The sequence below is a fragment of the Bombina bombina genome, chromosome 12 (assembly GCF_027579735.1).
Source record: "Bombina bombina isolate aBomBom1 chromosome 12, aBomBom1.pri, whole genome shotgun sequence".
Lineage (NCBI taxonomy): Eukaryota > Metazoa > Chordata > Amphibia > Anura > Bombinatoridae > Bombina > Bombina bombina.
Genome location: NC_069510.1, coordinates 63,883,548 through 63,896,125, shown reverse-complemented (window position 1 = coordinate 63,896,125; position 12,578 = coordinate 63,883,548). Strand labels below are relative to the sequence as shown.

Below are 12,578 nucleotides of genomic sequence, written 5' to 3'. Positions count from 1 at the left end.
AAACTTCGGGCGCACTAAGGAAATCTAGCTAACATGCACGTGCATGTGCACTAAAACAGTGATAACATTTACTAGAAGCATTTTTGCCAGTACATGTATATTTCAAATATGTTTCTATTCAAAGATGTGGTTCATCTATGTGCATTTACATTTTGACTGGAATGTCCCTTTAAGAAAGGGAACCAAGTAATTCGGGCTATAAGGATTAGAGATAATTGTAAGAAAGAGAGGACACCATGACACTTAGATAAGTGTTTGTTTATTATACCTGTAACCTGCCGATTAGTTGCCATTATTAAATGCCTGTTTGGTTTCTGTACTTGTTACACAGGCCTAATCTTCATTTCAGACTGCTTGTAGGAGTAATTGTGCCCTTTACCATGGTACCAATTTATGCCAACAGCAGTGCTACTGTGTTGTCCTTGCAGATACAGTCCATTCAGGTTTGCATTGTGACAACTGTTGTACCACCAGCCACCCTTGAATAGATCAGCACAGTCGCCGCCATTGTTATCATTATCCTGGTCCTTGGTGCTGAATACTGTGTTTTTGTGATGTTCAAATGAATCTCCTGGAAAAGATACAAACATAGGATCAAACATATCACCTATACTCATTAGCTCAGTATAGCTTATGTTCAGACTCAATACTCTAGTTGCTTGTTTACCATTAGAACAGTTAACTATATCTAGATATCTCGAGATCTAAATGAGAATATCGCTTCAAAATCCATCTGAGATATTCTTTAATGTGCATAAGATTGTAATGTAAAATATTTTCATTATCTCCATAGTTAAACATATCTCTATACATATAAATCCATGTTTCTCTATGTATATGCGTATGTCAATGTAAAATCCCTTCGTCTGCTTTTTTTTCCCCTAACACCCGATATCTCGTATCTAGTGAGCCCTTATAACTTTTGTGTGCAATATTTATTTAAAATATTTTTTACTATTAGTGTAACTGTACTTTGTAATGTATTTTTGAAGTGTTTCGTGAAACTTTTATGTTAAGCAAAACTGTTTACTACAGCTCTTTGAGTGCAGAAAGGATTGTTGCGTAAAAGGTGATTGCACGCACGCAAGACTTGTAATACCGGCGCAATTGAAATTGATTGTGAGAAGACAACATCACGTGCGGAAAACTCATAACGCGGTACTTGTAATCTTGCCCAATATGTTCTAAGGCCCTGATATTCAAAGATTCTTCAGCTTGGAGAGAAATTGTAGTTCAGGCTTCACAAAGGATGAACTCACTGAATTTTCAAAAGAAAAAGGGTGGAACTCTCCAGCACAGTGAGATCTCTCTCATTTATGGATGTGAAGCAGAGACTAGCCCGGTGCAATACAGCACTGCATGATATGAGAGTTTTGTTACACTTACACTTTGTGCATTGCATTTCATATTACTATACATTTCAGATTAGGTCCTTTCAGTATTATTGCTTTAAGCTTTGCACTTTCTCATTTGTAATTTAATACATTTCAATTTTGTTCTAGCAGGGACTTTACACATTCTGATGATGCTTTGAAAGTTTCTGTGTTACTTTAATAATTTAGGATCACACTATGGGGCATATTTATCAAAGTGCAAGCGGACATGATACGATGCATATGCTGTCGGCATTTATCATTGCACAAGCAGTTCACCAGAACTGCTTGTGCAATACCGCCCCATGCAGATTCGCGGCCGCTAGTAGGGGTTGTCAATCAACCTGATCATATTCGGGTTGATTTCTGTCCGCCGCCTCACAGCAGGTGAACAAGTTATGGAGCAGTGGTCTTTAGACCGCTGCTTCATAACTTCTGTTTCTGACGAGCCTGAAGGATAATTCGGCCCCTTTGTGTAAAATGACATTGCACTATGTATTTTCTCCATTGTAAACTGACAGTTTCAGAAAGTGGGAGGGACAGGGCATTTCCCTGGGCTGAACAGGGGAGTTCCTAGGGTATGTCTGAAGCTCTCTCACAAGTCTTGTGAAATTTTCTAAGCATTTAAAACAAGCTGCTGGTCTCACTGATTTATCTTGCCAGTTGCATGCAGGTGAAGTTGCTCAAAATTCACAATACACTTTTCTCTTAACTAATGGAAAAGTAATATATGCTAAAATGTAGACAAAAGCAAGTTCAATTGAAGTGAAAATATTTCAGTTTAATTTGTAATTGATGCAAACAGAGCCTTTGGGGCACATTTATCAAGAAGGGTTAACATAAGTTAAGAAGCAGCTGTCGTAAGAGAAATGCTTGTGCAATGATAAATGCCAACAGCGTATGCATTTATCTATGTTGGGCGGACATGATCCGCTACAGCACAAAACCTTTTGGAAACTTGGTAATATGTGCAAAGTGTAGGTATTGTTGAGTTATTGGGTTTCCAAGACACCCTTATTAAAAACTCTTGGTGGTGGCAGTATTACTAATCTGGGGTGGTGATTTGTTAGTTTATTTGGTGTCCCTTTAGGTACTTGTAGAGGTAAAGGGAACCAGAGGCTAAGTGCTATTAATCCCTTCATGCCCACCCTCTCCCCATAGTCATGGCTGGGCAGATAGGCTTAGACATCACAGTTGCTGATAAAGTTACCCTGCCTGCCTTCCTTGTTCCCACTCTGACCAAATAACACCCCTTCCTCCTCCTGCTGATTAGGGTCAAGGAGCTTTGCAGACCATAACTTCAGTGGTAACTTAGGTGAAACTTCTCAGCATTAATTTAACCCTTTCCTACCAGCGGGAAATATTTGTAACATTGCACGTTATTTATTATTTTAATATTGTTCTTGTATGTTTTATGGGTCAGCATCCCAAAGCTATATATATGAACACACTCTCCAAAGGGTGTCGCACTTGTTTTAAATGTTGGGAGGTATGAAACAGATGTTCAGGTTATTTGTGATTATGTTAAAGCGAAATAAAACCCCAAATAATTCTTTCAAGATTTCTGAAATAGTGTAGAAAAGGGGCTGTGTTATTTTCTAGGAAAAAGTGGAAACATTTAAAAAATCTTTCCAATTTACTATTATAAAACTACTTTGTTCGCTTTGTTGAAAAGCAGTTAGTAAGGTTCAGGAGCGTGCATGTGACTGGAGCAGTTTTATAACTATGTTATACATTTGCAAGAACAGGAGGTGGCAGCAGTGTTTCCTGTCATGTACTGCTCCACAAATGTGCACACTACTTTTCTAGATATGTCCTCAACAAAGAATACCATGAGAACAAAGTAAATTTGATAATAGATGTAAATTGAAAACGTTTTAAAAATGGTATGCTCTGTCTGAAATATGACAGACAAATGTTGGGTTTCATGTCCCTTTAACTTTCTGATGCAGCTCAGAGTAGAAGTAGTAATATGCCACTTTACCAGTAAAGGAATACTTAGCTTTCAAAACAAGCCTTGTTGTAGCAGTCATCTGCTAAGCAGGGGATGCTTTGTGAAAGACATTTGCTATTTTCCTGAATGTTGAACCTAGCAACACTAAAAGATCTTGCTTGATGTTTACAGAAAAGACCATTAAAAATGTATAAAAAGTGAAATAAAGAAATATGAAATAAAAACAAAAAAGATAGGACAAATCCCCATAAACTACTGCCATTATTGGCAGTGTGTTTGAGAGAGAGAGAGAGTGTGTGATAAAGAGAGTGTAAGAGTTGCGCAGTGCATGGAGGTTACTATGTTCATTTGCATAAATTTGAATAAATGTGGGTCAGTGTGAGACAGTGGGGGCCCTTCCCTAATTTTTGCCCAGGGGCCTGATTGGTTCCAGTCCGCCCCTGCACGTGTACCCTACACTATAGCTCCATTATGACTGCATCCAGTAGAAGGGCCCATCTGAGCTAATGCAAGCACAGGGCCAAGGATCTGTTGAGGAGCAGCCCACTGTAGACCAGAAGACTGGCAGATAAATCTACTTATCATCTGGGTTTCCTATGATATCTCCACACTGGGAAAAGTTTTTTCACTGCCTGGCTGAACTCTTGTTCACTTCACTGACCATGATGCACTATTGAGGAAAATAATGGGTCTCAGATTGGTTAGAGAACCCTATCAATTATGTGAAGATCCACAGCACATCTGAATTCACCTTCATCTGGAGGTAAACACTGAGGGCTAGATTACAAGTGGCGTGCTATTGTTAGCACGTGAGCGATATTGTTTTTTTGTGCGCAATGTATTAGAAGTTGAAGGCAAACCTAATCTTGAGAGCGCAATCGCAATTTATGCTCGTTGGTTAGCGTGACTGAAAACCTTGCGTAAAGGGTAATGGGTAGTGAGTTAAAAAAAAAAAGTTGCGCTAAACACAACATAAATACATTGGGTAGATTACAAGTTTTGCGCTAAACAGGGTGCGAAACTAACGCCCAAAAAGTTGCATTATTTCACTCTCCACAGCGCTGCCATTACAAGTTACTGAAAAGCCTCCTTGTGCGTGCGATATGGTGGCGTTAAGCTCCATACCACACAAAAGTCAAGGGCTGATTTGACGTGCTCGTGCACGCTTTCCCCCATAGACATCAATGGGGAGAAGGTGTTAGTAAAAAACCTAACACCTGAAGTGCAGAATGAAAAATCTCCGTAACGCAACCCTATTGATGTCTATGGGGAAAAAAAGTTATGTTTAAAAATAACACCCTAACATAAACCCCAAGTCTAAACACCCCTAATCTGTCGCCCCGACATCGCCGACACCTAAATAAAGTTATTAACCCCTATTCCACCGCTCTCGACATTGCCGCCACTATAATAAAGTTATTAACCCCTAATCCGCCACTCCCCAACATCGCCGACACTATAATAAAGTTATTAACCTCGAAATCTCCGGCCTTCCACATCACCGCCACTAAATAAACCTATTAAACCCTAAACCGCCAGCCCCCCACATTGCTGCTACTAAATAAACATATCAACCCCTAAACCACCAGCCCCCCCCCACATCCCAAAACACTAAATTAAACTATTAACCACTAAACCTAACTCCCCCTAACTTTAAATTAAAATTACAATATAAGTATCTTAAAATAAATAAAAACGTACCTGTGAAATAAAAAAAAAACTAAGTTTAAACTATAAATTATTATTTTTATTATTATTCTTTATTTATAAAGCGCCAACAGATTCCGCAGCGCTGTCCATGGGTACAAAGATAAAAGTACAGTTTAGTACGATATAAAAGACACCAGACAAAGTTTAACAAACAAATACAGGGGGAATTGAGGGCCCTGTTCCCAAGGGAACTTACAATCTAGATGGATAGGAGGGTGAGAAACAGGAGGTGGGGACTGCAAAGGTGAGAACGATGTTAGTGTGGAGGTAGAAGAGGGAAGCAATTAGGCAAGTGAAATTAATGTGTTACTGATTTGGAGATAGGCTTCCATGAACAGAAAGGTCTTTAGGGAGCGTTTAAAGGAGGAAAGGTTAGGGGAGAACCTGACAGCTCTATGAAGTGCGTTCCAGATGGTTGGTGCCGCACGAGAGAAGTCCTGTAGCCTAGCATGGGAGGAGGTGATGGTAGAAGATGCAAGGAGCAGGTCATTATTGGATCTTAGGGGGTGGACTGGAGTATATTTGTTGATGAGTGAGGACAGGTGGGGGGGCTGCATTGGTAAGGGCTTTGTAGGTCAGGATGATAATTTTTAATTTAATTCTGCTGTGGATGGGTAGCCAGTGAAGGGACTTGCAGAGAGGTGCAGCAGATACAGAATGTCAGGAGAGGTGGATTAGCCTAGCAGAGGCATTTAGGATGGATTGAAGAGGGGAGAGAGGGAGGCCAGTTAGTAGGTTTTTACAGTAGTCAAGTCGGGAGATTACCAGGGAATGGATTAGCTGTTTAGTAGTTTCAGCACTCAGAAACGGATGAATTTTGGAGATTTTGCTTAGGTGGTTATGACAGGAGGAATAGAGCAATTGGATGTGGGGTATGTAGGACAGATTGGAGTCAAGTGTAACTCCTAGGCAGCAGACTTGGGGTGATGGGGAGATAGTGGTGTCACCAACACTGATTGAAAAGTTAGAAACCGGGTTAGAATTAGAGGGGGATTAGAAGGAGCTCAGTCTCGGTCATGTTGAATTTTAGGTGGTGAGAGGCCATCCAAGAAGAAATGCCAGATAAGCAGACACTGATGTGAGAAAGGACAGAAGGAGAGAGTGAAGGGGTAGATAGGTAGATCTGAGTATCATCAGCATAGAGGTGGTAGTTGAAGCCATAGCTACTGATAAGTTTACCCAGTGTGAATGTATAAATAGAGAAGAGTAGAGGACCCAGAACAGAGCCTTTAGGTACTCCAACAGACAGAGGCAATGGAGAGGAGGAGTCCCTAGCAAAGGAGACAGAAAATGACCTATTAGAGAGATAAGAGTGGATCCAGGAAAGGGTAGTGTCAGAGAGCCCAAGGTAACTGAGAGTTCGTAGGAGAAGGGGTTGGTCAATGGTGTCAAAGGCAGCAGACAGATCAAGTAAGATAAGTATTGAGTAGTGGCCGTTTTTTTAGCAGAAAGAAGATCATTAGTAACCTTGGTGAGGGCAGTCTCAGTTGAGTGTTGGGAACGGAAGCCTGATTGCAAGGGGTCAAGCAGTGAGTTGGAGGACAAGAAGTGGGTTAAGCGATCAAAGACTAGTTTTTCTAGGACTTTTGAAGCTAGCAGAAGCAGTGTTATGGGGCGGTAGTTTGCAGGAGAATTAACCTAACATAACTATTCTAATAAAATTAAAAAACTACCAATTAAAAAATCTAAATTACAAATTTAAAAAACCTAACACTATGAAAAAATTTAAAAAATCTAAAATTACAAAAAATAATAAACACTAAATTACAAAAAATAAAAAACACGAAAAAATCTAAAATTACAAAAAATAATAAACACTAAATTACGAAAAATAAAAAACACTAAGCTTGCAAAAAATAATTAACGAAATTATAAAAAATAAAAACAATTACACCTAATCTAATAGTCCTATAAGAATAAAAAAGCCCCCCAAAATAACCCTCCCCCCGGCCTACAATAAACTACCAATAGCCCTTAAAAGGACATTTTGTAGGGCATTGCCCTAAGTTAAACAGCTCTTTTACCTGTAAAAAAATACAGTCCCCACAACAGTACAAACCACCACCCAACCAACCCCCCAAAATAAAAAACCTAACTAAAAAAAAAAACTAAAACCTTTGAAGGGCTATTGGTAATTTATTGTAGGTTAGGGGGTGTTTTTATTTTGGGGGGCTTTTTGATTTTTATAGGGCTATTAGATTAGATGTAATTGTTTTTATTTTTGATAAAAAAAAATATTTTTTGTAATTTAGTATTTATTATTTTTTGTAATTTTAGATTTTAAATTTTTTTCATAGTATTAGGTTTTTTTTTAATCTGTAATTTAGATTTTTTAATTGGTAATTGTTTTTATTTATTAGAATAGTTATGTTAGGTTATTTTATAGTTTAAACTTAGGCTCTCGGTTTACGTTGGTTCAATTTGTGCCGTTTCAGAATAACAACCTTTTTTTTTCAGTCATGTGACTGCTATTAAAAAGCTTTGGAAAGCAGTGCACTAATTAAAATAGCCAGAAGGTGGAGCTGTCCGCTTGTTTTGCAGCAAAGTTATGCAACTTAACAGCCTGAAATTGATCTGTGTACACAGAGCAGACATTAGCTATCGAGCAACAAGATTTAGCAGCCACTTCCCTATTATCTTCCTGTCCAGCTGCTTGAGGTGAGGGTGCCTAACTGTCTATTAATCACGGCAGATTGACATGCATAGAATAGGTGCAGACCCAATATTATCTAACATGCTAACAATGCAGAGAACTGTTTGCAGACAAATGCAAGTAAAAAAACGTTTTTGTTCATTAAACTTAGTTTGATGATGAAGCAGTCTGTTGTGTAATTATTTAATTAGGTGCTGTTAGCAAATGTTTTTGTTCATTAAACTTAGTTTAATGATGATACAATCTATATTATTAGGTTTATAATGCTGTTTAGCATTTAAAGTCTTCATTTCAAAGCTTTAAAAATAATGTATTAGGTATTACTTATGACAATTTTGAGAGGGGCCTGGAACCTAACTCCCTCACTTCCCACTGACTTACATTATAAACTGGGTTTTAATTTACAACGGTTTTGATTTACAACCATTCCTCCTAGAACCTAACCCCGGCGTAAACTGAGAGCTACCTGTAATTTTAATTTAAAGTTAGGAGGGTGTTAGATTTAAGGGTTAATAGTTTAATTTAGCGTTTTGCGATGTGGGGGGAGGCGGTTTAGGGGTCAATAGGTTTAGTAGTTACAATGTGGGGGGCTGGAGGTTTAGGGGTTAATATGTTTAGTTTAGTAGTTAGAATGTGGGGACTGGAGGTTTAGGGGTTAATAGGTTTAATATTATAAGGTCCTGGGCGCTGCTGGAAGGAGTAATACCTAACCGCGGGCGCTCTGTAATTTTACTACTTTAAGGTTTATCAATACTGCAATAGCAGGGATATTTTGGTCCTTACCTGCATTACCACCTGTGAAGTCCCCAAGCAATAACTTGTACTTTTCATCTTCTCCCAGGATTTTGAAAGATGCATATTTGGCTAAATGTTGTGTGCCGTCAAAGGCCTGAAGATCAATACGCAGTTCCCAGGTTCCTGTGAGGAGAATGAGGTGTAAGCATTGCAATTACTCAATGTAAACATTAGAGTTCCTACATAGACAAATAAATCTGCTGCCCCCTCACACCTCCACCTTTCCAATTTTACATCACAGTTGCCCTATTTCTATTTATCACAACTAAGCAGTTACTTACTATTCTTTTACTGATAGGAACACAAGCACACAGCATAGTGTTTAACACACAGGGTTATGAAACAGTCTGTTTCATTGTTGCAATATAAATGCCCTAAGCAGTGGCTTGTACTTGATAGAAATCATTGCAATATTTATTATTCATCAATTTAAATGGATTTTAGCCTTTTAATTCTTTTTTTAAACTTTCTTTGTGCAGTGTCCATTTCTTCCTGTCACATCCCTACAAGGAAGCCTGGGTCTCTACAGGAAGGTTCATTTAGCTTGATGTCATAAAAATTCTAGAGTAACATTAGCTGGGTTACTATTAGTGAATACTAACTAAACAGGAAGTCAGATTTGCCCATGCTCAGAAGAGGCAGAATGCAACCTAAGTTGCAAGCATACCAGCTCTCTTATTTCCCTGAGGGCAGTGGCTACACTGATAATTTATAAGAGTTAATTTTGCAAGAAAACAAGTAAGTTGTTTGCTGTTTTTTACACAATCTGTTTATTTTTATGTTTACTTTGATTTTATATATTTATTTTTACAAGGGGGCACTGTTTAATATCCCTTTCATTTTCCACCATTGAGTGCAGTGATTTAACCTCTTTATTTCAAGCAACACACAGAGAAAGGGCTAAACACCAACACCAGTAACTCTCAAGGAACAATATTTAACACATTTTGCCGGTAGTCCACATGGAGCAAGAATTTGACCCCATATATGTCTATATATGTTTACATATGTGTTTGCATATAAATATATGTCTGTAAATGCCTATATACACATATAAATACATATATACACATATAAATACATAAATACATATATAAATACATAAATGCATATATACATATATAAATACATATATACACATATAAATACATAAATGCATATATACACATATAAATGCATATATACACATATAAATACATATATACACATATAAATACATAAATGCATATATACACATATAAATACATATATACACATATAAATACATAAATGCATATATACACACATATAAATACATATATTCCACTATAAATATATAAATGCATATATACACATATAAATACATATATAAATACATATATACACATATAAATACATAAATTCATATATACACAGATAAATACATATGTACACATATAAATACATATATACATATAAATACATAAATGCATATACACACACATATACATACATATATACACATATAAATACATATATACACATATAAATACATAAATGCATATATACACATATAAATACATATATACACATATATATATGTGTTTTTATCTATCATCTAAATATATATATATATATATATATATATACATACACACATACATTTACATATTTAGACCTGTGTATGTATATATCTCTTTGCATGCTTTTTTTCCTCTAACACCTGAGACCTCATATCTTTGAACCCTTAAAACTTTTTTGTGCAATTTTTTTAATAATTTTTCTTAGATAGTGTTATGAGTATAAATATACTTTTTAAAGTACTTTGTGAAACTTTTTTGACTCGCATAACAGTTAACCAGAGCTCTGTAGTCAAAATATATATATATATTTTTTTTAAAAAAAGCTAAAATTGTTTTTGAGATTGTGAAAAAGTATGACTCCATTTTGGCGATTGTTATGACCACTCTCCAGTCTCATCTGACCCAGATGTTCATTTTAAAAGCCCTTCAGAATAAAAAGTACCAGTCACAACATATTGCAGGTTCATCTGATCTCCCTGTTTTGCCTTGCCCCCGTATAAAGCATAGAGGGGGGTTACATTAAAATGTCAGTGTTTTATATACAAGCGATTAATCCATCTACAGTGCATACTACTCCTGGGCGTAATAAACCTTCTTCACCAATTATTTCAAATTCAACCAAACAGAGGGGGAGAGGAGCTCATTCCTGACACTGCGATATCCACTTTTTCCCTGTTAGTTAAAGGGACACTGAACCAAAAAAATTTCTTTCATGATTCAGATAAAGCATGTCATTTTAAGCAACTTTCTAATTTACTCCTATTGTCAAGTTTTCTTCATTCTCTTGTTATCTTTATTTGAAAAGCAAGAATGTAAGTTTAGACGCCGGACTATTTTTGGTTCACAACCTGCGTTGTTCTTGCTGATTGTTGGGTAAATGTCAGCCAACATTAAACAAGTGCTGTCCAGGGTTCTGTTAAAAAAGTGTCTGGCTCCTTAGCTTAGATGCCTTCTTTTTCAAATAAAGATAGCAAGAGAACAAAGAAAACAATAGGAGTATATTATAAAGTTGCTTAAATTGTCATGCTCTATCTGAATCATGACAGAAAAAAATTGGGTTTAGTATCCCTTTAATTACCTAACCAATGTGGGGAAAGTAAGCCCAATCATCAGTGGTGATAATTATTCCCATTCACCCTCATTTGACTTAGAGGCTAATTTTGACATTTATTAATTTACTTTTACTTACTGGGCCACAAACAGGTGGGTAAGAATTGTGGCCTTTAATTAAGTGAAGTGGTTCTTTTTTGGATAACGATGAGATCATTTAGTTACAAGCAAGATATATGCGCACAGTAGACAATACTATCTGGTAAGTGACTAAATAGATGTAATGTGCATCCCAAGTGTAGGTAGATATGGAGGGTGCTACAGAGGGTGGGCTAATACTGGTCTAAGAGACACTGTCATTTACTTATAAACCATGCACTTTATACTAGTGTGGGAATATATGGGGGATCAGAGGATTCCTTCAAGTATAGACGGAACACATTGGTACCTATGTACAACGTGGTGATTAATGCAAATGTTAAATAGGCACCAATGTTTACAATTAAATTCTCTGCAGTTTTGCAGCAAGATTTCAATTGGACTGTGGCTAGTGCTACAGCTTCAGACATGCTATGATATTAGTAAAAGTCACTCCTCAGTTGCCACTTGCACACCCCATAAGTATAAGCTGTTGCTGTTGTTTTTTACAGACAGACATACCAGTGTTTATTTGCCAACAGGAACAATATTTTTATCAACTTGATTATATTCTTCACATAATTCAATTACATCATTACTTACCTGATGAAGTTATCATGTGGATATTATCATTCCCCAGCCAGAACTCATTCAGACGGCTACCAAAACCAATCTTGTAAGCTTTCCAGTCACGAAAGAAATCCACTGAGCCGTCCCATCGTCTCTGGAAAACCTAATTTGATGAGAAGACATAATCAGAAGCAGATAAAAATGTTATTGTACATAGAGTGGAGAGGACAAAAAACAAATATAAGGGCAGGGAGCAATTGAAGTTTTGGTAATGCTTCAATAAAATTTCTTAGTTTTCAAAAAGTACCAGCTTTTGACAATTAGTTCCAGTTGATAGGCTGCATGTGAGGATCAGACACGTCAAGTGACCCAAATATGTTTGAATTATTTTTGTGGATCTACAGTTCCACTGTTACAGTGTGTGTTTGTGATATTAATTTTATTATTGTCATTATTATTATTATTTATTTGTTAAATGACAACTTAGGGCTCGTTTACATTGAGTCATTAAAAATGGAGCCGTAAGCTGCCTAAGTTGCCAACACCTAAAAGTAGTTTACAACTTCATTTTAGTACAATGTTTACATTGCAATACTTTGTGCAGTGGATGCAGTCGGTCTTTTCGTGTATGTGTAAGTTAAGCTTCCATCCGACACCAGATTTCTCAAAAATCGTGCCATAAGTTTATTGCTATGGTAACCCGACCTTACACTACAAAAGTTACATTTAATGCTGGCATTCCTTACCTGTGATCACCTCTAGAGAGACAGACAATATAGTTATGTAGGTTGTAA

General features: G+C 36.8%; 1 protein-coding gene across 1 annotated transcript in view; it reads right to left on the bottom strand.

Moving 5' to 3' along the window:
* Positions 1–323: 323 nt before the first annotated feature.
* Positions 324–12,578, bottom strand: part of LOC128643023 (ficolin-1-like) — a 49,534-nt gene continuing 37,279 nt past the window's right edge. Inside the window, exons 7-9 of the mRNA XM_053695943.1 lie at positions 11,818–11,947; positions 8,474–8,608; positions 324–571 (exon numbers count right to left, since the gene is read on the bottom strand). Of these exons, the coding sequence (XP_053551918.1) occupies positions 324–571; positions 8,474–8,608; positions 11,818–11,947 (513 nt within the window). The remainder of the gene's footprint in view (positions 572–8,473; positions 8,609–11,817; positions 11,948–12,578) is intronic.